The 26,878-nt window shown below is 46.4% G+C and overlaps 1 protein-coding gene across 5 annotated transcripts in view; it reads right to left on the bottom strand.

The window, feature by feature from the left end:
- Positions 1 to 15,669, bottom strand: part of DIP2C (disco interacting protein 2 homolog C) — a 369,992-nt gene extending 354,323 nt beyond the window's left edge. For all 5 annotated transcript variants that reach the window (XM_059912245.1, XM_059912246.1, XM_059912247.1 and 2 more), the window contains exon 1: positions 15,457 to 15,669. In XM_059912245.1, coding sequence (XP_059768228.1) covers positions 15,457 to 15,541 — 85 coding nt within the window. In that variant the 5' untranslated portion in view covers positions 15,542 to 15,669. The remainder of the gene's footprint in view (positions 1 to 15,456) is intronic.
- Between the last annotated feature and the right edge of the window lie 11,209 nt (positions 15,670 to 26,878).

Raw genomic sequence — 26,878 nt, 5'->3', positions numbered from 1 at the left:
TCTGGACTAATTAAAATGACATGAAGACATAAAATGTATTGGTATTATGTTGAATTGTAAAATTACAGATGTTTTTTAATCTTTGTCCCAATTTTTATAGTGTTACTTACAGATTTTTTAAAATATCAACTTATAGTCTAAAATAATATTTGTGATGTGTTAAAACTGTAGTGTATCAAGCATTTTAAACTGTTCCAAATATACATCTAAAAATACATAGGGAACTTTTTAATAAACATTATGGCAGAGGAATTACAACTCCTAATTCAACACATTATAATTCAGAATAGCAGAAAAGTTACACAGTTCTCACAGACTCCTGAAGAAACATATAGTAATAAACTCAAAAAAAGTATGTTAGCAAATTTTTATAACTGTGAAACGTTTTAAATTATCAACTAATAAGAAAATGTCTGCTGAATTATGACTGGCAAATGCCAAAATCATCTTTCCATCTTTCACTCTTTACCCTGGAGCTGGTGAAGACAGATCTGCCTGGGGAGTTGAGGTTGAAAAAGTAAACACAGAGCTTTGAAGATTTAGGTTTCCTGGATACAACACAAAACCATTGTAACGTTTCTGCACCAGTGGGTCTTCTCAATCTTTATTTTTCCTTTTTTCTTTTGATGACTTATATAAGGTATACATACATATTTTAACATATTTTAATACATAATGTTACATATCTGTGACCTTTATTTCATTATTAACTTAATTCCAAAGCTAAATGGTACTTTTTTCATGGAAAGAAAAGAGGGAAGGGGATAAATGGTAACTATGTAATCTAGAACAAGATTTTTAATTGTACAAGTCCACTAATGATACCATCTAGTAGGGAAAATATTTTTAAAAGTTCCAGAAAACTTTACAGTACATGAGTAAGCTTTTCAGAAGAAAAACATACAGTTGTTCAGAAGATTCTGAGTTTTCCCTAAGAAGTCTGTAGAATCTACATCTTGACCCCTGTGTGATAAGGCGTGGGATGATGGCCCACCGCCCATGAAACTCTGCCTCTCCCTCAAGGAAGCCCTGAGCAAGCCTCACACCACTTCCCTGGAAAACCATCAACCATGGGAACTGGGTAAAACGTGTGAGAGTCAAATAAAAACAAGAGCTGAGCTTCTCCCTTACAGGATCTAATGCCAGGAACAGTCCATAAAGCTGACCCTGGACTCAGCATCCCTGGTCCCTGAACACAATCTGCTGGCACAGGTCAGCAGTGGGATGCAAATCCCTCACAGAAGCCGCTTTCCTCCCTCTGCAGAGGCTCGGGCTCCACCTCAGCTTTGATGCAGAGCTTGCACTTTTAAGGACCCACAGTTACCACCTGAGGCTGGCAGACATCTGGCATCACCGCCCCCATCGCTGCTGTGCACCCCAACTCCAGGTGGGACGCGGGAGGTAAGCCGAGCTCTTAGCATCCTTCCTCCTCTACATTAATGGGGGAGGGGTGGGTAATATATATTTAAAATAAAAGTTCACATAACACAATTCTGGATTTCATTTTTCTTCAAACCGGCCATCTGCGCACAATTATTCTTTTTGTACCTACTGGGAAAGTTGAAAATAAAGCCTAGGACACAATTACCTACCCCCAAATGCTCCCAGAGTCAAGACTGAACCAGAATTTCCTGCCGCCTACTTCTTTTCCTTCCACTCTTGATACCCTTGTACCAAGAAATGTACGATAAACTTCAAGTGAGTGGAGAGGCCCCAGGGTCCCACAGGTTGGCCAGCTGCCCTGGACTTGTCTGGAGACCCACCACTCCTGCCCCACCCAAGACCGTCATTCAGAAGGTGGGAGCTGGAGCAGGGAGTCAGCCTCCCAGGTGACTGCAATAAACTGCCTGTTTTCCGCAGGAAAGAACCAACAGATGGTAAAACAGAACCTGGCCGTCCGCGTGCTGGCCACACCTGTGCAAGTTTCAAGGGCAGTGACAGTCACAAGCTGAACTGGCTTTCCTCGGGTGGCTGCCGGGCTGTGCGAGGGCCATGGCCTCAGTTGCCCGGACGCCGGCTGGCTGCGGTCCGGGCAGGGGGGCTGGGGGAAGGTGCCTAGGCTAAGGCACGTGGTCAGAGCCATCATGCTCCCCCAGGCCCACAGGACAAGGGGAAGCCCCCAGCCAGGAACCACCCCTGCAGTCATGTCTGCCTGAGAAGCACTGTGCTCCCCACATTGGAAACAGCCAGAGGGCTCGCCCCCAGGCCGCGGGCAAGGGTCCCAAAGGAAAAATGGGGAGTGGGTAGGGGGACAGGACGCACGCAGAAATAAAAACAATCACTCACATGTGCCTTTGAGAAGCAGGAAAGGTCCCGGTGCCATCATTCCACTAGGCTCAGTGCCCGAGCCCCTGGCCCCAGCCCCACAGCTCAGCCAGAGCAGTCGGGCCGGGAGTAGCCAGGCTGGGAGCAGGGTCGGAATGGCCCACCCCAAACACAGGTGTTCCAGGCACAACGAGAGAAGGGCTGCCCCCCAGCATCCAGCTGCTCCCTCCTCGGCACTCAGAGCCCTCCTTGCTGAGACCACTCACTGGGCACACAGCCTCGAAGTAGATCCTTCTCAATTATTTGTCTATCGATACTGAGCTTCCCACTGGCTTCCATCCTATCTCCTGGATTATAAAAACAGCTGTCACCACTCCCATAGTTCCCAAGAGACCCTCGCTCAATAAATTGCAAATGAAATAAATGCTTAAGGAACAGAACAATTCAAAAGCTCTCATGTGGCAAAAACAATCCCTAACTTTGGAATCAAATGTGACTGAACCAGTTAGATATACGTGTGTATGTTTGCACCTACACACACACACACACACACACACACACACACACACTCTCTTCCACCTAAATACACACCAGCAAGGGGGTGGGGCATGTCAGCCACTTAAAAGTCCACTATATTTGGTGTTAAATAGTGAACAACAAATAATATGGCAAACCTATTCCATCTAAATCCCCAGAGAGTATTTTTATTGTAAAGTAATTTATCCCCTTAAAATAAGCAAATATCTCCTTTAGGAACCGTAGACACTCTAAGTAAAACACAGAAAACAGTATAAGCACAGCTTTCAAAGTATGACAAAAGCCAGATGCTTTTTTCAAAAAGGTCATCCAACATCCAAACCGAACACACCCTAATTTTCAGCTGCTGTTCAGATGAAAGCATCTTTGTTGTCTGCTTGCGAGTGATAATAATACTGTAATCAGTTTTACATTTCATACCCACCTCAGTGTGAGGTGCTTCCAAACAAAGGCCAGAATCCTCAGGGCCACCACAGGAGCAAAAACAATCCACACTCAAATGACAGGGAAACTATTTATGTGGCAACATGTGATTTCTTATTTATAGAGCTCTGTTAATTATTTTGCATATAAGCAGTGTTGAACCAGGCCTGCAGAGTTTGAGTACACATGGGCTGGGTGGAGTAATTGGTGGGGCAGAGAAAGGTCAGCCAAACCCCATAAAAAACAATTAAAATTTCCACAGACAGTCCACCAAACAGGTGATATTTAGGCAACTGAAAGTTCATTTAGAGGTGTAGAGGTGTCTTGCTCAAAAAAAAAAAAAGTCCTTTCCACAGGTTATCAAAAATTCACAGCAGTCAGGACCCCACCACACACACACATCCACCATATACTGAGGGTCTGTGGGTGAAAGACAACAAAATAGAAGAAGGATGGAGGGAGAAGAAAGGAAAGAACGTGGGTGAAAGGGATGACCAGTAGGGACTCAGAATTGAGAACAACGTGAAAAACGGGAATTAAATATACGACTGTATGGTTATCATCTCAGAGAAACCAAGAGTTAGTCTAAGTTACAAGTAACAATGTTATCACTCCGAGCCTACAGCCCATCTTCTGGATCGGATCCATATTATGAAGAAATCAAAAAATAGTTAGTTCACAATGCAGTGAAATGATTCAGCCATAGATAACCAAATTAATTATAATCCACTAAAAGTCAAATTGTATCATTTTTAAAGATTGGGCTATTATGCAGTTAACGGGCAGCTTTAGGTTTAAAACAAGCTGGAAATGATCTTGTTTCCCTTAATTCTATCAGCAAGGGCCCAGCAAGGGCCCAAGACTGATGGCTTTCACAGCTAATAGAACAGGTGCGATCATAAATACATGAAAATGATCTGGAGACAGAATAATCCATGTTCTTTCTCTGTTTAAGCTAGTCATGGGATTTCTGATAAGTGGGTGAAACATTCACACTTCTTACAAGAAAGTCATGGCAAATACATAGTACACAAAACCATCTTTGTTCTGGGATTTATTTATTTAATATAACACAGAAAGTATTCAGGGCTTCCTGATACTAGAACATCTACCTTTATTAATGAGGAGCTACCGGTTTTCTGACCAAGTTGTCAGTGTCCAAAAGCACTATTCAAACAGTCCATCTTACAGCAAAAAGGCATGATACATGCACACACATACAAGTACCATCTTGGACACACTTGTATTCAAATTTCTGGTGCAAATGGAAATAATCAGGGAACGGGGAGGGTGTAAACTAGTGAGAATAAAGATGGATGCTCTAGAAAATTCCTGAGACAATATCCCAGGGTGACCACGTCACACAAAAATCTTATCCACTTTATACATGGTCATTCCTGCCGACATTTACCTGGATTAAGGTTTTTTTATTTACATAAAAGAAAGGAGACATAGATTTGTCCTAACAAGAACCTCTAATCACTAGATTATTTTCACAATTATGAGTAATCACTAAATAGCTTCCACTCAAGGAACAAAAAATAAAATAACAAAAGAAAGCCACAATCCCAACAACTTTATTAAGCATATTATAGTTAGAAAATAAAGGCTCTTTTTTGAGACCACAGGTTCCTAAAATATCCTTCATGGAACTCTGTACCAGTAATGGCTGGTAATTAAGTTACTTGTTACATCAGGTAAAAAAACACATCATTAGGGTATGCGAAAGTAAATACGTAAAAAAGAAAAGTCACCACACATACCATGAAACTTGGTATCTCTTTCAACATTCCATTTCTGACTTGGATTCCTAACTCACTACATGAGGGTGGTGTCCTGTCGGGAGCTGGAAGGGAGGAGGCTGGTGTCGGGGCAAACTGGCCGACTCGCACCCACCACTCAGGCACGGGACCTCAGGCAAGCTCACTAACGTGCTTCCCTTTTTGTGAGACAAATGTCCTTCAAAAAAGGTAATCTATGTGAGACACCTAACGCAGTGCTTAGCACACACGAACAATCAGTGAGCGGTGGCCTGAGACATGTAAGTGTCCTCCCCCATAAACAGAGATAACAGACTTTGTTCATGCCAAAAAAGACATCAATTTGCAACATCTGATTTAAAAATCCGAGTTACGCACTGTCCGCTCCTACTGACAAGACTCCGGTTCTCTGGGGACCAGAGATGAGGGTGGATCACATCCATTAGACGTGGCCTGCATCCCTGCAAGGCCTGGAGAAGGTCAGACAGGCACTCCACTTGGGATAAAAGCACTCTACATAAAAGACCTAAGATTGATTGCCTTGTAAGTGATTGGTGGCAGCTTAAACACGATCGCCATCATCCTGGCTAGTAATAGGAAGCTTTGAGAGAGGTCACTCTTGCAGAGACACTGAAGAGGTTATTCCTGGAACCTCATGTAGAATATTTTTCCCGGAAACGACACAAGAACTAACAGCATCGTCTCTTGACCAAAACGATTAAGATTTCAGATAAGCCATACCATATCCAGCCTCCTGATTCTAAAGGATGCTGTTCCAGGGCTTCCCTGGTGGCGCAGTGGTTAAAAATCCGCCTGCCAATGCAGGGGACACGGGTTTGAGCCCTGGTCCGGGAAGATCCCACATGCCGCGGGGCAACTAAGCCCATGCGCCACAACTGCTGAGCCTGCACTCTAGAGCCCGCGAGCCACAACTACTGAGTTCGCGCACCTAGAGCCCGTGCTCCCCAGCAAGAGAAGCCACCGCAATGAGAAGCCCGCGCACCGCAACGAAGAGTAGCCCCCACTCGCTGCAACTAGAGAAAGCCCGCGTGCAGCAACGAAGACCCAACTCAGCCAAAAAAAAAAAAAATTTTTTTAATAAATAAAGGATGTTGTTCATCTTCCATGAGAAACAAAAAAATTTCAAACATACAGAAAACGGAGTTGTACAGCGAACACCCATATATTCATTCCCTAGATGACAGATTCGATCTTAAATGTAAAGTTTAGGGGCAGCCAGCTAAGAAAACGTGCAGCATAAGCCTTCACGCATGACAACCACATGCAAGGGAAATTCGTCCGATTTCCTCACTGACTTGGAACAGGCTGCTGGGGAGGGCGCTGCCCACTGCTCACGCTCCCGAGAGCACCCAGGACTCCACAGAGCTCCTGCTGCTGATCTCACAGGGGAAGACGGGATCCCCATCATGCTTCAAAAGAAAGCAGCTCGGTGGTTCAGTTCACTCGTGATGGTGAAAATGTGTCGGGAAGCCAAGATTCTAGGGCTCGTGATGAGTTTCTGATCATTTGAAGTCTCCTCATTTATACAGAGAAGCTAATGTCATTTCCCTAGAAAATATTTTCAAAGGACTAAAAAAAGGTCAATATGAAAGCAGCTAAAAGCTATAAGGCACCATGAGATGTATAAGCTTTATTTCATATCTTTGTTTCAAGGAATGCTAGTGTTCTAAATACTGCTCCCACCCCACATCATCTTTCAAGAATAAGTGAGAGTGATCAAACCTGCCCTATGACCACAATGACACAGTCAGCCCGTGAGCTTTCCATCTGTGGTAGACACCCCCAACAGCAGATGCCCATCACCCGAGGAATGGCAGCCCATGCAAGGAACCTCTGCCCACAGTCCTTCCCCAAGGCTTTGCTCCTCTGTATCCACGGGAGACAGAATATTGTACAACACATTCAGAAAGCCTGTTTTACTTAGACACTTTCCATAAAGGGCAGATTTCATCCAGAATCCTATTTGTGTCAAATTCAGCAAGTCATGAAGGAAACAGCAAAATCAAGGCTACTTTCTTCCCCATGTCCCGGGCCAGATCTTCCTAATAACAGGAAAGAAATGCTAAAATACCAACAGGCATTAGAAAATCCTTTACTGGTATGACAGCTAAATAATAATTCGCCACCATCTAAAACAGGGAGGTAGAATTCTACTTCCTTTTCATATTAATTTATGTACAACAGAAATTCTCAAAATCTGAACTCTGATATCAACAGCAAAATACCCCAAGTGCTATTTCTCATTTGGCCCAGGTCAATGTTGTGCTTGGTGGGGGAAGCCTAGCCCCACCATTTGCAATAAGACTATATTCACTTGAGCTAAAAGCAAAATGAAACAACAAAACCCACCCAAACACGGAGTCTCAGGTTGACAGAATTTCCCTACAGGACAGGCACTGCAAGCATGAGGTACATTATAATGTACCTTAGTAACATTAGTAACAAAGTTTCCACCCTGGCAAGTTGATACACTATTTCCTTGGGTTTAAGTAGGTGGTTGGTTTGGGGTTTTTTTTTAAGATTTATTTTGATGCGGACCATTTTTAAAGTCTTTATTGAATTTGTTACAATATTGTTTCTGTTTTATGTTTTGGTTTTTTGGCCGTGAGGCATGTGGGATCTTAGCTCTCTGACCAGGGATTGAACCCGCACCCCCTGCATTGGAAGGCTAAGTCTTAACCACTGGACCGCCAGGGAAGTCCCTAAATAGGTGTATTTTAATGACTTAAGTTTAATGGAATTGCACCCTTGCTTAAAGAGCTCCTTAAAGACTACTTTATATTACTAAATCTCAACAGCCTTCAGGCATCCATCCCGTTCATCAAAATAAGAAAAAACAAAAGATGTTTCGAAGCCCAATGATGCTCACTTAAGCTATCCTGAAGTACAGCTCCACCTTAGTACTTGGTGTTATTCTTAAGTTGTTTTTACACGTAACTGAAGCCATAACTTCTGTGATACCATTAAATACACAGCGGGGGCAAGGGGGGCTTCAAACTATCTCTGGTTTTTACTTTAAAAGAAGCAGCTTATGAAAGTCGATAAGAAAAAGATCCCACTCATTCACAAACCCACACAGCACTCAACCGACATAACTGCCAGGGTGATTGTAAAGGATAAAAGCCCAGGACCTGTTACAGGTGTTGGGCGGGGGGCACAGAGCCCCGGGTCCACTGCCACGGTGAGCCCTGGCCCTGACCTGGCCTCTCTCAGAGCTGCCCAGGCTCACGCAATCCCACCTGTGTGGCCTGTTGGGTGGCATCCACATGCACTTGTGTCGGGACAGGACACAGGAGCATGACGAGAGGGGTGCCAGCTCAGTCCCTCTCCACACACACTGAGGGCAGGGGGGCACACACCTCCAGGAGGACAATTCCCACAGTCACAGCGGTGGAGCTCTGTGTTTCATCCTGGGGGCGTTGTGGTGAGGGGACGGCAGGAGATGGTCAGGCCCCTCCTCCACGAAGCGCTGGAATGACTCTGATTGGAGGTCCACACATGGTCCTGAGATTCGATGATTACAACCTAATAGGACGTCCTTCCCGGACACACCTGGACTTGAATCTGACCTAGGACACCTTTCCCCAACTTTTCTCTTGAAAAGTAAAGGGGCTGAAAAAAGGGCTTCCAGGAATATTGACACAAAGAGTCCACCAGAAAGGAAGTTTTATCTTTAAAAAAAAAAGAGGCATTGCAGCTCTGAAGCTATCCTAGCACAGGGTAAGTGTCCAGGTAGCATCTATTAAGAGGTGCACCCTCCAAGCAGAGGAAAGTGAAAGTGCTTTCCCGCACCCGGGCCTGTGCCTCCTCTCCACTGTTTTTCTCCGAAGGCCACTGTAACTCAAATCACCTGGATAAACTGGGGGGCGGGAGGGCAGGGAACTCTGTCCCAGTGACAGCACCTCGGAAGGAAACTGCAGAGCTGGATATTTATGGAGCAGATACTGTGACTCTGCCTCGCTGATCCCCACTACCATCCCAAAGGCAGAGTTCTTAACCCTATCTGACACCCGAGGACACCAAGACTGGGAGAGCCTGGTGGCTTATCCAGGGTGATGCCACGACTGCAGAGTCCTGGACAGGGATTTTGTCAGGTATTGTGACACTGATATAACTGGATGTGCTCTATTTGCAATAAAGCATGTAATCTCCACTTATACTACTTTATTCATAAAGACCCAGAATCTTCTGATAAGGTTAATTAGTAACACAGTTTACATTTCTGTTTTCATTTCAGGTAAACTAGCCAGGAAGCGCTTCCTTAGAGAGCTGGTCAGCTAGACCCATGCAACCTGCATCTTCACAGGGACATGACTCTGGGCTTGGCCAGCAAGGCGACAGGGCTCGATGTGGAGGTTTGTGTTCTTCCCGAGAGTGAAGCGGTCCAGACATGTGGCTCTGCCAACTCGAGGGAGTGGCAGGAACAAAGCCACGAAGGCAGATTAAGACCTGCCGCACGGAAACTGAGATGTGTGGGCCTCTCCGCACCAAAGCTTAACATGTTTTATAAACTCCTGACACAGGGCAAGCTGCACTGGTAAGACACATGGTCAGAACATGAGAGACTTGCTTTTTTGGTTTTGGAAGAAAGCTTCTCTGCTCAGCACCGAGTGTCCAGCAGGGAACTGCCTTCCTCCTTGGCCAGAGGCTCAGACCTGAGGCTGGTGGGTGTGAAGCAGCCCACATTGAAGAGGGGACATATTTACATATGAGTTTTTTAACTTCATAATTTTAAAATGTTAGAGTATTCCTCTAATTAAAAAAATAGAAGAATATGTGACTTGACTAACCAGATAATTCAGTAAAAAAAAAAAAAAAAATTGTGCATAATTGCGAACAAGTATCTAAGGAATTGCTCTCTCTGGTGCCGCCAGAACTAGTTTGGATCTGGCCCACAGTCTTCAATCTTTTCATGAGGACACAGAAACAGTTTCCAACTTAATAAGCAAAAAAAAAAAAAAAAAAAAAAAAGATTTAAAACTGGCAGCCCAGAAGAAAAAGATCTATTTAACCCACTATCAATCACAGAATCCCTCAGTCCTCACTATCTTAGGTCATTTTTTCCCTGATTTTTCATACCTATTGCACAAAGCATTTGGTAAAGAACCACCTCAATTTGTGATTCTTAGCACAGAGAGCACATTTCATTCTCCACGATATTCAACAGCAACAAAACTAAAGAGCAACCTCCCCAGTCCCCCACCCCACAAAAGAAGGCTGCTTGTTGTCATGTTGACTTTTACAGCTCAATATCTTAGCCTTTCCCACTTTATTTGTCTTAAGGGCTTATGAACATTAACACCCCGTTGGGTCCTGAAGAAAGTGCCATATACGTACAAACCTGACTCCTATGTTCTTACCCCCGCCAGCTGGGATTCTCAATTAAATTCTCCCCTTTGAGAGCGCTATTTATTATCAAGAACAAATGGATGCAACTGCTTCTTTCGAGACGTGACAACGTTTTGACGCTCTCAGCAGAACAGAGCACTGGCAATGATAGTAGGTAACTTTTGTAGGGCACACAAAATGATCATGAAAGAAGGAAAATGAACACAGGCAACCTTGAAAGTAGAGGCATACAGACGGAGAGACTGGAGGAAAGGAACAGTAAACAGTGGCCAAAGCCCATAGCATCACCTGAGGTGCCTTCCATGTACCAGGATAAACACTGATGTGCGAAACCAAGCCAAAAACTGCAGGCGAGCATCTGCTTTTAGTAAGGTACCTGAGTAATTATGAGAATCTTAATATGACTAGGATTTGAAGTGGTGAGTCAGTCTATATACATGACATCAAAATGAAGATTATCCAATACATTCTCTTTGCAATTCAGAAGAATGCTACAACTTATCCCATAAATCACTGCTTTAAAAAAAAATCAGCTCTAAAAAAAGAGACAACCCATTTGAAAAAGGCTGGGAGGAGGAAGGCAAAAAGTGACTCATAACATCCAACAGCTTGTAGCCTCCAAACCATAACAAGAATATAAAGCCAGTGGGCCCAGAATGAAACAAAATAGAGTCGTTGTTACAGCTGTGACCTCACAACATTCGGCTCTAAGCATGACTACAGCATCGCAAAGATCTTTTGAGCATTGGGATCAACCTTACACATCAGTGCCTTTAATGTGTGCCTTTAATTTCCTGGCTAAATTTGACATCTATATTTATTCATCAAGAAAAGAACATTCAAATTTAACTATTTTCATAACTCTGAAGAACTCTTAAAATTCAAGTCCACACATTTCACATCCCACACATATCAATGCTGCCATTTTGTACATATTTTTAATTCAGATAACAATCTTTTAGATTTATCAAGCCAAGTAGTCCATTTCATTCACCACAATACGTACAGCTACTGGGGGCAGCTTTGAGACGATGTGACAGAGTGAACAGGTTTTGTTAACAATGGTAAGGTCTGATCCCCGGTGGAGCGGCTCAGCTATTATTCCCTGAATCTTCTGACCCCTTCCCTCCTCCCCTCCCAATGACAACAAATTATCAACAAGACTCTAGAAGAAAGCATTTTTTCACACATTTGCTTTCCAGAGTCCACTATTTCCTTTCAATGAGAACATTTGGGTTGCATTAGAGACAGCAGGTCTCCTCTCCCCGACCCTGGAAGGTGGTCCCAGGCTTCAGTTTGGGTGGCCACCTCTGCAGCCACAGGGACCTCCAAGAAAAGCACAGGGGCTGATGGGGACAGAACTCACGTTCTAGAGCTAAGTGTATCTGCTATACTGTGCTGGCAGCCCTGAAAATGCCACACACCACCAAATCTACAAACCTTCCAACTGGCCATCTCTTTAAGATTTTACTCTGGTGACAGGATTATGCCAGCTGCATGTGAATTGCTCATCTGCAATTTAAAAAATTACTGGTTCCTTGATCAACACAAAGAACTGATAGCATGCACCTCCTTCCTTGGGCAGTTTCGCACTTAGAAAATGTTAAGTTGGACTTGATTACAGAACGTAATAGTTGCAGTAATCCTGTACCTTACAAACTGAGTAATTCCCATAAGCAAGAGTTAGGAAGTTAGTAAGCACACTCACAATTTAAAAGCCACAAAGTAGAAAGCTAACGGACTTCTCTTCTGCAAACACCAGTTTTCACAGGCTACATCACAAGGCAATTTCCCAAAGTCCTACCAAAATAAGAATTCAACCACTCCTGAAATAGTGGGATGATATCGTCTACAGTTGCAAGTCCAGGGTGTGTACAGCCCAGGACACAAGCCGTCAGTTAACACAGAAACTTACTGCTGAAGTTCAATCAACAACTGATTTTTTTTTTTTAATAAGACATGAGTCTGTCTTTATTGAGGAATTTTGTTTCCTCTCTGCTTTGCCACTGTTTCCATTTAAAGTTTTTCCTTAAGCCAAATAATGTCTATTTACATATTAATGAAACTACTTGGGGGCCCTCTGAAAGCCAAATAGAAAAATGCATGATTCCAAAAGGCAAGAAAGAAGGGAAGAGAAGGGAAGAAAAAAATGATTTAGGGAAAAGTGTGTGAAGAAAAGAGCCAGTGCTACCCCACCTGGCACCCAGCAACCAGCCAGCTCACTGGCTTCCTCTCCATCTCACATTGAGTCCCAAGAATTCACCAGACCGACAACCCCTGGCTCCACACCAAAGACTGTACCCAGACCTGTGGATTGGAGGCCATTGCTGCCCATAGGAGGGGCACCCACCACATCTCCCCACAGAAAGCTCCTGTTCTTTGCTGGCACCAGTTCTGCAGGGAGAGCAGCCCAGTTTTCCCCCAAGAGGGAAGCACTGGGTAGCAACAGACAGTGGAAAGAAAAGAGGGAGGCAACCAGCAGGGCAGGAAAGTGAAAATCTGACTTCTGCAGCCAAGAAGTCAATCTGCAACCCTCTACCAAACAGTGACCCATAAAATAAAATAACCTAAGTGTCCGTAGCAGCACCAGCAGACAGTGCAAACCAAAACTGGACCAGCATCTACTAATCTAGATAAAATATACAACCATTAACAGCTGGCAGGCCATATAGGAACTTTGAAAGAAGAGTCTACTCTTTTTTCAACCTACATTATGTGCTTAAAATGGAATTGTTTTCCCATGCTCCTTTGTAGGAACTGAGCGCTGGAACGTCCACACGTTTCCACAGTATGTTCTGATATTTTAATAAAATGATGAAGACTAATTTAAAGAATTCTCTCCACATGAATCCTGATTGAAGATAAAATATGAAAGCAATATGCTTAAATAACTCGGCATTAAAAGCTGTTTTAACTTTTCACTTTGAAAGTGGTTATGTTGGGGGATTTTAAGTTCTAAAATGTAAAGAGGCACAGATTTCTGATCCCTCCATTCTTTGGTTGCTATTAAGCAATACTGGAAAACAAGTTGATTCATCTAATTTAAGACAGTAAAACTACTCTACATAGTCACAAGACACAATATTCCAAATGACCTTAAAGAGAAACCCAATCGACTCAGCATGGACAAAGCAAGTCAAAGATGACACAGCTAAAGCGGGGAGAAGCGGGCTGAGGCTGGGTGGCCAAAGCAACAACCCTCTGACTCTTACTCTTGGGTGATGCAGCCAGGCCTAGCAGAGTTTAGAGAGAGAGAAAAACAATAATGTGATTCCCATATGCAAACACACACCCCTTTCTCTGCCCAGACACTCAATAAGAAACTCATTAAACCCTTTTTAAAAATCTGTAGGGACACAAGGAATTCACAGAGAACTAGGCTGAGCACACCTTGGTCTAAAGTGGTTTGCCATCCCCTGGACAACAGGGACACATTCTAGGAGTGACCGATGGTGACAGGTGAGTGCAATCTAGCAGGTGAGTGTCCACGTCCACAAGCAGCCACTCCCACCAGGGGCCACGCACTGTCCCAGATGTGAAGAAGCAAATGTGAGCCCATCCCAGACGGACGGGGGAGGTGGAGGGCTCCTGGTGAGTTCAGACGGCTTCCCGCTTTGCCAACACAGGTAGGGTACTGACACTTAACATCAGTATAATACAGACATAGCAGAAGTGCTTGTCTGGAGAGAATGCATGAATGATACGGTGTTGTAAATAACACAACTGTGGTGCACAGCTACGGGGCCTGTAAAGTGAGGGGGAAAAACCCATGTGAACATTGACAAAATCAAAGAACTTGGGCAAATATTTTCCAATGGGCACTTCATCCCTCCAAGCAATCTGTCCACACTGCACACCTTATCCACCAGTGTAGACCTAAGTACTGTTCGCCCAGCTGGGCACTGCACTGAGGTACCAGCAAAGCCCTCATCATCTCCAGCCCTTCAGAACAGTGTCTGCTGAGCACAGAGTCCAGGAAACGGTCTCCTCCTATGGGACAGTTGAGCATTACAGAACCCTGCAGAACCCCAAATGTGAAACAGAAACATCTCCAGCCTGTGACATCTGAAAAGACACTTCACCCCAGGCCCCCACCTGTACCCCCTTCTTCGCCCTGAAAGTGTTAAAAAGGAAACCATACGGTCAACACCAGCTTCTCCCTGCTGATGAAAACTGGCACGAATGAATTTACTTTCTGGCTGCCAGCCCCACAAAACCGTTACACACACACACATACAAGTTCACCACTAAACTGCTCCAAATATAAATTCGAGACAAGCCGGCCTATCCCCACCCCACAGTGTATTAGTGGCCTTCCCAGGGTGAGCTGGGTGAATTCTAAATCTATATTAAACATTCAACATTTCGGAACTTCAGTGGGTTTTTTTTTTTTTTTAAGACATAGCAAAATCCGATCTAAAACTTATGACAGCTGAGCACATGATCCCACCATTAAGAGCAAATAAGAAACCGTATATAACACTCCATGAAATCACTGTGGCAAATCTGTCACAAATCCTAAGTATGGGACGATGGGAACGCGGCACAGACCCTGGCCTGAGGGAGGAGGCTTTCCAATTTCACCCAACCTTCGCATCCCAGCGGACGGGAACAATAGTAGTACTATCCCAGTCCAGCCAGGATGCCTCGGACACCGGCGGTCAAACCTCAAGTCCAAAGACAAGTTTCGCATTAGAACGAGGCCCGCGGAGCCTCAGGCCGCGCAACGCGGAACCGCCCCCGGCCCGGCCGCGGTGGGCAGCGCTCGGACGCGCACCAAGGACACGGCCCCGTCCGCCAGGCCGCGCGCGAGGCCGCCCCGGCCCGGCGGCCCGTCCTGCGCCCCGACTGCGCCCCGGGCCCCGCGGCCCCGTCCTGCGCCCCGGCTGCGCCCCGGGCCCCGCGGCCCCGTCCTGCGCCCCGGCTGCGCCCCCGGCCCCGCGGCCCCGTCCGGCTCCCCAGGGCCCCGGCGCCGGGGCCGCGGCCGACGACACGGAGCCGCAGGGCGGGGGCCGCGCTCGCACCGCGCCGAGACCCCCGCCCGCCCGCCCGCGCCCCGGCCCCCGTGACAGCGCGGCCGGCTGAGCGCGGGGCCTGTTACCTTCCGACAGCTCCAGCTCCAGCTCGGCCAGCCGGGCCCGCACCTCCAGGGGCAGCGCCATGCCTTCCAGGCTGCGGTCCGCCATGCTCGCGACGCCCCCGCCCCAGCCGGCCTCCCTTTGTTCCAGGCCGCGGTCTCGCCGCTCCTCGCGCCCCGCGGACCCGCACCGAGCGGCGGCAGGCCGGGCGGCGGCGCAGCGCGCTCCTCCCCGGTGCCTCCTCCGCGCGGCCCCGGCACGAAAGCCTCGCGCCCGCGCCCGCGCCCCCGTCCCGCCCGGAGCGCGCCCGCCGCCGCTCCACCGGGCGGCTTCGCGGCGCGCGCGTGACGGCGAAGAGCGCGCACGGGGCGGGGGCGGCGTGGGCACGCGCTCCGGGGCTGGGCTGGGCGGGGACGCGCACCGGGGACGGAGGGCGGGCCGGCGCAGCGCGCGCTCCCGGGGGCGCGGGGCTCGCACACCGGCCCAGCGGGGCCTCCCCCACCCCGGCCCGGCCCTCGCCTACCCAGGCCTAAGGCAGAAAAATACCTGCTGGAGCCCCGGCCTCGGCGTTCCGGGTCTTTGCGGGCTGAATTTTTTTTTTTTTTTTTTAATAAATGCGTTGTGTGTTGGGGGCGGGAGGTGTAAAAGACAGCGTGGGCTGTGGAAAGAGGAGTAGGCTGGAAGTTCCTAATTCGCGTTGATGTAGGACCTGCCAGCCTGGCCCTGAGGCTACAATCAGTGCCTCTCCCTCGGCTCCGTCTCCCCACCGTGAAGGCGGCTAGAGGAGATATGGGTCACCGAATCTCCACGTTCCCGGTCAGCCCGACCACGCTCGCCCCGATACCCCGGCCCGTCCTTAACCCCGGGGCTCCGTGTCCTCAGCAGGTCTTCCCGCGCCCTCGCCCGAGGGCCCTACGGCTCGTCCTCCGCGCTTCTCTCTTCCGCCCCCACCGCACCGGTGTCACCCCTGGGGGCATCACCAAACCTGGGCCTCCAGTCCTGACCGTTTGGGGAGGCTAGCTCACCCCCTCCGACTGTCCAACTGAATAACGTCACCCAGATGCCCCCAAACCCCGAACTCCACAAACCAGCCCCTCCTCCTGGCTTCTAATAACTTCCACCATTTTCTTAATGATCCAGGCTGGGAAGAGTCCCGGGAGTGTTTGCCTGTCTTCCTCAGTCTTCACGCACCCTCTGCTTCCCTGTCCCCTCAAGGCTCTCGCATGTCATTTTCATTCCAGACCCACTCCTCCCAGTTCAGCCCCTACCGCAGACCTCCTGGTGGCCCCCCCACCAACATCCGCTTGACCCTGTGGCGGGAGGGGCCCAAGTTGGCTCCGGAAACACAGTGGCATTTATTCCCCTTTCAAAAATAGGCAATTTAATACTTCCTGCATTGTCTACTGAATACAAGTCCACCCTCTTAATGGGAGACTCCAGACCCTCCACCACTTGGCCCCTATCTGCAGTCACACCATGCGCGCCCCACAAGCTGGTTCCTGAAGACCTAGTGGCCTTCACCCTGAGTGCCCCCCTTCTCTGCCCACACACTCCCACAGCGTCCCTAACAACAACTCCAGAAAAATCTCTCCTCCCCATTACTGTGCTCCCACTATCTTATCTACTTGTCTCTGCCCTTATCTCCTTGGCCTTTATCTTTCTCATTAGTCTGAGTGACAGCTCTGGGGACAAGGACCAAGCCTTCTTCCTCTCTGTTCTTCCCGCTGATAGGACAACAGTGACCACTAGAGAGCTGTGGGCATTTCTTACATAGGTCTCACTGATCTAATACGGATCAATGATGAGCTTGAAACAGGTGAACCCCAAACGCCTCTGCTTTATGGTCTTGGACGTAAAGCCAGTGGACACGGGGGGCCACACCGGTATGGCTCCACCACAGTCTCTCCCCCTTTCAGGATAAACAGACCACTGAGGCAGAGAGCCCTCGAGAGGATCTGGGGCTACAGGCGAAGGCCTTAGAGAAATAAAATGCAGCAGAACCAGGATTCAAACCCCGGTCTCCAGAGCAAATCTCTGCACTCGTTTCATTACAGCAAAGTGGGCCTGCGCATTCCACACAATGAGTGTGTCAAGTCAGTCTAGGTCCAGATGGTATCAGAATAAAAGTATGTACTCTGTTTTAATTCGTGGGTGGGTCTTGATCATCCATGTCTGATGCTGTAACTGAGGTTGGTTCCAAAGAAAACCACTATGTTACACTAAACACATCAAATGTCTACTTGGATTCCAAGCAGATGCGTCTTCATTTGGGCAGGTCTCTGTATGACTACTAAGTACACTTGGGAGAGTGTTCGTGGCATTTCCAATGCCCTGAGAGACATCTTTATCTGGAAGTCCTGCCACGTCTTCAAAACACGTTATGTCTGAGATCAACCTCCACTTGCCTCCCACCCTTACTGTGTTCTTACTCAAGAGCAGCCCCCCTTTCTCCTGGTTTCCATGCTTTGAGTCACGCCCGTTGTCAAGCTTCAGTAACATCCACCCCACAGGCCCACTGCCACTGCCTAATGCAGGCCCTCAGAGCCCCTACCCTGTTTTTCCCCTTCTGATCTTCCTACTGTGGCTGCCATGGGTTACGGTCCCCTTGCTCTACAATCTACAACGGTTCTCTGCCTACAAACCAAAGAACTCCTTGATCTGACACCGAAGGCTTCACAGACACAAAGTTTCCTTCCCTACTTTCTATCCTGCGCTCCCTGCATGCACCTGTGGTCACCTGAGGAGTTCTCACTTGCCTGTGGGTCATCTCCCCTTCTTGTGTCTCTTTTGCTGATGTGTGCCTCTCCTCTTCCTATTCCCCCACCCAAGTCACGGCCACACGTCAGATTTCACCCATCCAAGTCCAGGGTCAAATGCCACTTCTTCCATGAAGCCTTCCTTCCTGATCTCCCACCTGGAACTACACACCTCTCTTCCCACCTGTTCTTCCTGGGGCTTGTAGTTAACATGTGCATCTTACTGGGCAGCTAGTCCACCTGTGATTCCCCCACTGTGTTGAATGTCGTATAAACAGCACATTATTTCTCAAAGTACAATCCAGCCTTGGAAAAGGGGAAAGACTATTTCCCTGCATCTCCTTCTGCTCCAGTCCTGGCCAGTCTCAGTGAAAGTGGCGCTTAGTGAAAACCCAGTTATGCTTTGTGTGTTTACACGTATAAAAACCTGGTTCAAGTGGATGTCAAGGTGGGCATAACAATACCCAACAGAGGTTTATTAGAATGAATTGAATACCTGCTAAGGGCTATTTGCTTCCAAAGCTCTCCGAAAGCCCTGAAATTCCATCCTGAGAGCTACACCTGTGAACTATGGTCACTTATCTTCAGAAAGCCACTGTGACATCTCATGACTGCTACTTGGGAAGAGTTAGGCATCATTAGCACTTATCAACACACTAGCATGGTTTAATTTGTGAACTAAGCCAGCTTTTACATAACAAATCCCAGAGGGTCTGAGACATGTACAAAACCTGTAGGTGTCCGGGAGAGAAAGGCTGGAGAGGTAGCCAGCCCGAGGCCTGGGGACTGGAGGGACGCTGACACGGGACACGTGAGCTACCTCTGCTCCTCCACGGTTTTGAGTTCCACAGAGTTCCACAGAGGGGCAGGGACAGAACAGTAATTAAGTAATTAACCCCATGACAGCCAGCACTGGGGGGCCTCTGTCACTGTCTTGCTTGACTGTCTGCTGTGGGGGATTTGTTACCCCTCTGCCTACCTGCAGTACCTCACCTCTATTTTGTTCTGTCTCACCGAATTCCAAGCGAATTCTGAATGAAAACTTCATTACTCACATGTATTGGGGCTCTAGACTTGAGAAAACCTGGTTGGGGTGGAAGAGGGTAGTAAAGGGGTGCTGATTAATCAGGTAACTCGCGGGTGATGCCCCGAAGCCTTGTTGCTGATGAGAGTTGATCCTCTCACTCCTAGTCAGATTCCTGCAGAATTTGTTCATGTCGTGCTCTCTCCTATGGATCCCAGTTCCGAGAAATTTTTACCTTTTCCAAAGTGACCAGGAAGAGCTGGTTGTCAAATACTCTGTTCGGATTCTCCGAGCACATCGTAAATCCAGGGAGAGGGGGCTCACACCCCTGTTACGACAGAACCTTCTTAAGCTGGAATTTCCCTACAGAACTATGCCTGGCAATTTATGTTTTAGTTCTGTTTCATTTCGGTCTTACCATATTATCAGGAATTCAGCTTGGGTAGAGTGTTAGGTTTAAAGAAAGAGCAAAAGTGAGTAATGTGACACAGAAAGTTTGGGTTTAATGAGTTAGTACTTCGAAAGCAGCGTGAACCCTTGAATGAAACTACTCTATGCATGAAAGAGATCGTTAACATTTTTGTGACTTTTTTTCACATCACTATAGAATTAACTAAACAATGTGTATGTGACTGAATTCGCTGAACCACACGTGTGTTTGCATTTCTGTTATGGCTACTGTCTTCCTCTAGAAGTAAGAGCTATCCAACCTATTCACCTAAGAACAAGTGTACCCACAAAAGAGGAGTAAGAAGTAATCCCACAGAAGGCATCCCTGGTGGCGCAGTGCTTAAGAATCTGCCTGCCAGTGCAGGGGACATGGGTTCGAGACCTGGTCCACGAAGATCCCACATGCCGCGGAGCAACTAAGCCCATGCGCCACAACCACTGAGCCCGCGCTCTAGAGCCCATGAGCCACAACTACTGAAGCCCACGCTCCTAGAGCCCGTGCTCAGCAACAAGAGAAGCCACAGCAGTGAGAAGACTGCACACCACAACAAAGAGTAGCCCTGACTCGCCGTAACTAGAGAAAGCCCACGTGCAGCCACAAAGACCCAACGCAGCCAAAAATAAAATAAATAAATTTATATATAAAAAAAAGAAGTAATCCCACAGAATCCCACGGCAAAATTAATCTAATTTTCCAGACCATTACTGGAAGTGCTGAGAATTCAACTGTGAGTCAAAGGTGTCTTGATGGAAAAACAAGTGTGTGAAATTTATCTTGGACAAATAGTCTGTCTCCTTGTAAATGTAATTACAAATCAATACACAATTATCAATAATGTAATTACTTCTGATCATTTTAGTGAATTCTAATCACTCATGCTAATGGTGATGTGAATAGCACAAAACAACAAATTAGCCAAAAATTACTCCTGTTTGGTCTTAGATTGCATCATATTTTTACAGTATATTTCCTTTGCCAATTATGATTGACTACACTCTGGCTTAATTAAGGTAATGTTAAAATTAATTGTCATTCCCAGAACTCATATCAATTAATGGCTGAGACAAGTGACACATAGGTTTTTTAAAAATATTTTACCAAATATTCTAAGATATAAGACTTTATTGGATGTTAAAACATAAGCTTTTGCAGTAGAAAAGAAGGGAGTGGTTGAGGACTAAAATTTTGCCATCAAAAATCCACAAAGTGGAATAGCATCATAAAAGAAAGTTATAAAATTGACCTCATCCCTTCAAAATGAAAACATATATTGATACATAGAGAGAGAGAGGGTTAGGCACATTCCTGAAGGGTATCTGCTCTGCCAAGAAAAACTCCACCACGAGGTTCATAAGTGGAGTCTAAAAACTTTAATTGTGTAAAATGCAGAATCTTGTTGTGAAGTTAATTAAAAGCAGTGCTTTTCAGTCAGTCTGTATGAGCTCACACACACACTCAATGAAAGTAAATAAAAATAAAGATTGAGCCGTTGACACTGTCCACCACTGACCACAAGCTGGTCTGAGAAGGTCCCAACGACTCCAGGGCCTCAGCATCCCAGCCGGCACCCTCCCCCGAATCAGAAGACAAACCTCATGCTTTGACTGTGGGACAGGGCAGAACAGGAGAGGATGGACCATCCCAGCACAGCCAGATCCCAGTTACCGGGAGGTTTTTCCTTAGTCGGGACTGGGGCTTCAGCTCCTTGCAATGCTCACAGTTGTGTAAATGGACCGAGTGATGCAGGGTGGGTTCCTGAGAAGCAGAGCCTGAGACGAGGGTTCAGGGCACATGCTTTATTGAGGGCATCCTCTTAAAAATGGAGCCTTTGGGGAGTGAGCACATCAGGTCAGGAGGGAAAGAGCAGGCCTCAGTGGCCCGGTCCACAGATGGATGGGGCAGGGTCACCACAGAACTGGTGGCCAGCCTTTGTACAGCTGTGTCACTCAGTCGCTGGCCCCCACTGGGGACCCACCAACAGTTTATCCCATCAGGAAAGTGAGTAGCTGTGATCCATTAGCACCAACACTTACAGCCCCAAAGGGCTGGTACACCCAGCCTGTAAAGGGCTCCAGGTCGGCACCGTGTCCCCTCCTGCACATCTGTGGGGCAGACATTTGGGTTACCACTGATTCAGCCATAGTGGCTACATCCACCCTGAAGCTGGTCTGGGTGGACAGATGATAGAAAGTCAGGAACCTGGAGAGTCTCAGGGGGGAGAATTGGACTTGGGTGATTGAGTATTTTGGGTTTATTCTGTATGTTAATATTCTTTGGGTTTTTTTTTTTAATAAGACAAAGAATCATTCAAAATGACTGTATTTGCTTTGCATGGGGTCATGAAGGATTTCAGACGATGCCCGTCATTCATGGAAAGTTTTACAAAGCGACGGGCATGAAGCCCCTGCCGCGCGCCATGTACGATGCTGCTCATACTTCCAGGAACTTACTGTCCGGCCGGCTCGGGGCCAAGTGAGACACAGGTGTGAACGGAGCAGGCGGGAGCTGTCTCCACAGGCTGTCCTGGTCTGGAACACCTGACAGAGTTTACGAAGTATCCCATATCTTCCAAAGATCTGATTCCCAAGCACCTTGCCCAGCTGTACCTCGAGTTCCCTCAGCCTTCAAAGCACAGGCAGGCCTCTCGCTGGCAGGTGCACGTCCAGCTGCCCCAATTCCCTTCCCAGATGTTGTGCAGCTGGCAGTTCCCCACCTCGTTGACCTCGGGCGTCGGCGTGGGAAGACCCCAGGTGGAGGGGAACGGGACCCTGGGGTGTCACGCACTCTGGACAGGTTCCTGAGATCTGTCTCCTTTGAGTCTCTCTCGGCCTGCCACCCTGGCCCCAGCTGGGAGCCCCTCAGAGCCCCCAGTTCTCGACGCGTGAACAGGGAAAGCCTCACTGCTCAGCCCTCACACAACAGCAGCATGGAGGCCTCAGCCCTCTTGAGAATCTGACTAAGTTCTAGACCAAATGTTTGCCCCCAGCCACCTCCAAACACCCAGGCTGGCAGGGGCAGGGGCTGGGGTGGCTCTCTCACCCACCTGACTTCCCAAACCTGTGGTCCCTCGTAGCAGCCTCTCTATGCAAGCAGGCAACCTCCCCAAGGGCTCCACAAATTCTCGCAGTGGTCTCAGACCTTGGGAAGAAGAGGATATGGGTGCAAGTCACAGTAGAACAAAGAGGAATTTAATGAGTGCCACATGGGCAGTGTGTTTCTGAAGAAGGTGAAGAATGAGGAAATTAATTTAGAAAAATTCACTAAATCTTCAGGTGTGGCTTTGATCTCTAACTGTGGAAGCTGTGTCCGACAAGAGCTGCTCTGCTCTCATTCAGATGCAACGCGTTCTTTTCCCTCTGACCCCAATTCCCCACAAAACTAGAGGAAAATCCTCTTAAGCACAAGAAAGATTGAAGATGGAAAGAGAAAGATAACGAGCAGAGGAAGAGTACGAGAAAGAGACGGAGGCTGCAAGCGAGGAAGGAGGAAGGTGCACACACAGACAAGTTCATGTTTCAAGGAACATACATTCAAGGAAGAAGAACAGTGTTAAAGCAGGAAAGAGGACTCATGGAACAAAACACAAATACAGGCAAATGAAAACTAATAATTTTTAAGATATAATAAACCAGATACAAATTTTAAAAATAGGGAAGCAAAATGGTACTTTGAAATGTTGCTGTGGAAATTAGACCTTGGATTCCTAGGGCTGCTGTAACAACATGGCACAAACTGGGAGGCTTTAAGCCAGAGAAACATGCTGTCTCAATATTTGGAGGCTGGAAGTCTGAAATCAGGGTGTCGGCTGGGGACGCACCCCTCCTTGCCTCTTCCTGGCGCCTGGCGGTTCTTGGCTTGTCCTGCATCACTGCAGGCTCTGATTCCGTTGTCACACTGGCCTCTGTACCTCATCTTCCGTCTGTGTCTGTCTCCAAATTTCCCACTTAATAACGACACCAGTCACTAGATCAGGGCCACCCTCGTGACCTCACCTTCACTTGGTTGACTCTGCAAAGAACTTATTTCCAAATGAAGCCACGTTCTGAGGAACTGGGGGCCAGGACGTCAACATACCTTCTTTTGAGGGACACAACTCAACTGAACATAATAGCTGTTGATATGGGAAAACAACCAATCTAGATAAAAACTTACCAAGAAATCAAACACCAAGAAATTACAAAGGACAAAGTACTAAAGAGAAAATTATGAAACGAACAGACCAGAATCATGAACTGGGATTGAAGCAGCAGAAGAAATCATTAGTCGCACGGATATATATACAACTTCAAATTTTTTTTGAATAACAAAAAATACTAAACTAAAACAAAAGCAATAAAAGATGATTATGAAAGAGATTAGCTTTATGTCTAGCACAAGAGAAATGGGTAGCATTCAGTAATTGACTCAGTTGACTGATAAGCTACTTTTCTTTGTCACCTAAAATAGTTTCATTTTAATATCAGCATGTCTTAAATCACATTAGTAGATGAACACCTGCTCTGATAGGGCCTCTGATTCTGTAATCTTTTAGGAGACCAAATATTCACTTTTACTATAATAACACTGTTGCTGGTGAATGTGCCTTACACCTGCCGGCAAACGGGCTCCCCAGTACTGGGCCCTGGAAATGTCCTCCTATAGCCGCCTGGGGCTGGCAGGCTCCTCCTGCAGGCAGAGTCCGCCCTTGCTGACCAGCATGCAATGTGTGTCCTCCACACAGAGCTCACCCACAAGAGGAACAGAAGCCAGCATCCGGGCTGTGCTGTGTCTTCTTCATTCTCACCAGTCAGGTAAGATACTTTGCTCTCTGGCACAGAGTGTGTGCATGCATGTGTGCACATGTGTGTCCACCTGTGTGTGTTTCTGTTTATAAATACAGGAAGCCTAGGAACGTTACACGAACAGAGCCACGCTACATGGAGGAAACACAAGATTTGTGGAGATGTCTTCCCTGCAAAAAAGTGAAAAAAGTTAAAAATGGAATTGATAGATTAATTGCTGTGATTGATCTTGCATAAAATTTTAGTGAGAGACTATTGTAAGGGATGGGGAAAATTACCAATGGTTACTCCAAAAAGCTAATCTGATAGAAGAAATAAGGCAGTTATTTTTAGGAAAAACAAAAAGAAAGGATCCAGGTTCATAGTACACCGTAAGGATGAATTGTGGGCAATATCTGCTTGTAACAGAATGTTAGTGCGGTTGGACTTGATCTATCATTTTGCAATTAGTTTTCTGTCTTTCATTCCTTTGTTCCTCCTTTCCTGATTTCTTTTGGATTAATCAAATATTTTCTTAGTATTCTGTTTGAACTCTTTCACGGACACTTTCCTGTACATCTTTGCATTGTTTTGTGTATTATTGTCATATACACACATTACGTATACATATACTACAAATGCCACAAAGCAGTGGGACAGTATTTGCTTTGCCAGTTATATGTCTTCTTAAGAGAAGAAAATTAAAAGGTGTGTAGTTTTTTCTATTTACCAGTTTTGATGCTCTTTATTTATTGTTGCAGATCTGAATTTCTATCTAGGGTCATGAAGAACCTCCTTTAGAATTCCTATAGTGTGATAATGCTGGCAACAAATTATCTTCACTGCATCTTCAATTTTGAATGATGTTTGAAAATCTGCTGGAGTTAGAATCTTGGGTTGACAGCTTTTTTCTTTCGACATTTCACAATCTTGTTCTATTGTCTTCTGGCCTCCACTGCTTCCGATGAGAAATCAGCCATAGTTCCTATCATCACTCACTTGCATATAATTGTCATTTTCCTCTGGCTGCTTTCAAGACCTTTATCTTAGGTTTCAACATTTTGACCATGATGTGCCTTGTTTTCCTTGTATTCATCCTGCATAGAGTTTGCTGAGTTTTTTGACCTATAAGTTTATACTTTTCACACAATTTGGGTAATTCTCAGCTATTCTTCCAACGTATTGTTCCTGCTCCTTCTTGCTGTCCTCTTCTCCTGGGTTCCTCTGCACTTACGTTGTATGGATTGATAGGGTCCTGCAGGTCAATGTGACTCTGTCCATGTTTCTTTTTTTTTTCCCAATATTTTTTCTTTCTGTTTTTCAGATTGAACTGCTCATTGACACTTCCTTCTAACTCCTGCAGTCCACTGTTAAGCTCATCATATTACTTTTTCATTTCATATATTGCACTTTTCTAATTTCCCTCTGGTTCTTTTTTTTTTATAATTTACATTTCTCTGTTGAGAGTCCCCATTTGTTCAATCATCATGGCCATTTATTCAAACAGCTGTTATAAACGTGTACATTTGTGTTCACTGCTTGAAAGTTCTAGCTTGCTAATTCCAACATCTGGGAAACCAAGAATGAGTTTCCAAAAACTGCATATTCTCTTAGCTATGGCTCCTATTTTCCCATTTCTTTGCATATGCAGTAATTTTTTTATTGTATGCTGGACATTGTGTATGATGTGTTGGAGAGAGAGAAAGTCATGTCTTCTTCCTTTATAGGTGTTCAGTTTATTCAGGCAGACAGTGAAATCATTGGTCCCTACTTATGGTCTTGTCAGCCTTGGTTTTATTCCTTCTTGGAGTGGGCCTACTTTGGTTTAGAACTCATGTTTAGGAAGTGTCCCATACTGTAGAGTGTGAAGCTTACTCTTACATTTTGGCCTTTCCGGAATCTCAGTTCTGTTCCAAACTTTTCAGTGAGTTCTCTCCACTGCCTCGGCTGGTGCGTGAAAGTCTCCCAGAACCGCGTGCTGTCCGCTGTCACCGTTTTGCTCTCAGCCTGCAGGTGCTCTCTATTAAGCCTCATGGATTTTCGCCCTTTACCTGTGCACCCCAGTCTTAAGCTAAGGACTCACAGAGAATCCCCATGCAGACTTCTTGGAGCACTTCTCTGTGAAGCATTCATTCCTCAGAAACCCTGCCAAACAAATTCCAACCACTTCAAAGATCTGAACTTCAGCATCTTCCCGCTCACCTCCAGGTTGATGGGCAGAACAGCCATGGGGCAACATTGTGCTCTCCTCAGGGGTGTCTCTTCTCCTGTAATGCTCATTTTTCAAAGCCTGAAAAGAATCATACCATGTATTGTCCAGTACTGTAGTTGTTGGCAACGGAGAGCATTTACTCTCTCATGGCTGGTAGTAGAAGTCTCTGAAAACTATTTCATAAGCATGATAATGTAAAGAGCAGCCCAAATTGGAGAAAAATGAGGACTTCTGGGGGATGT

Source organism: Balaenoptera ricei, chromosome 2 (assembly GCF_028023285.1).
Source record: "Balaenoptera ricei isolate mBalRic1 chromosome 2, mBalRic1.hap2, whole genome shotgun sequence".
Classification (NCBI taxonomy): Eukaryota; Metazoa; Chordata; class Mammalia; order Artiodactyla; family Balaenopteridae; genus Balaenoptera; species Balaenoptera ricei.
Note: the sequence above shows the minus strand (reverse complement) of the source record. Positions and strands in the feature narration are given on the sequence as shown.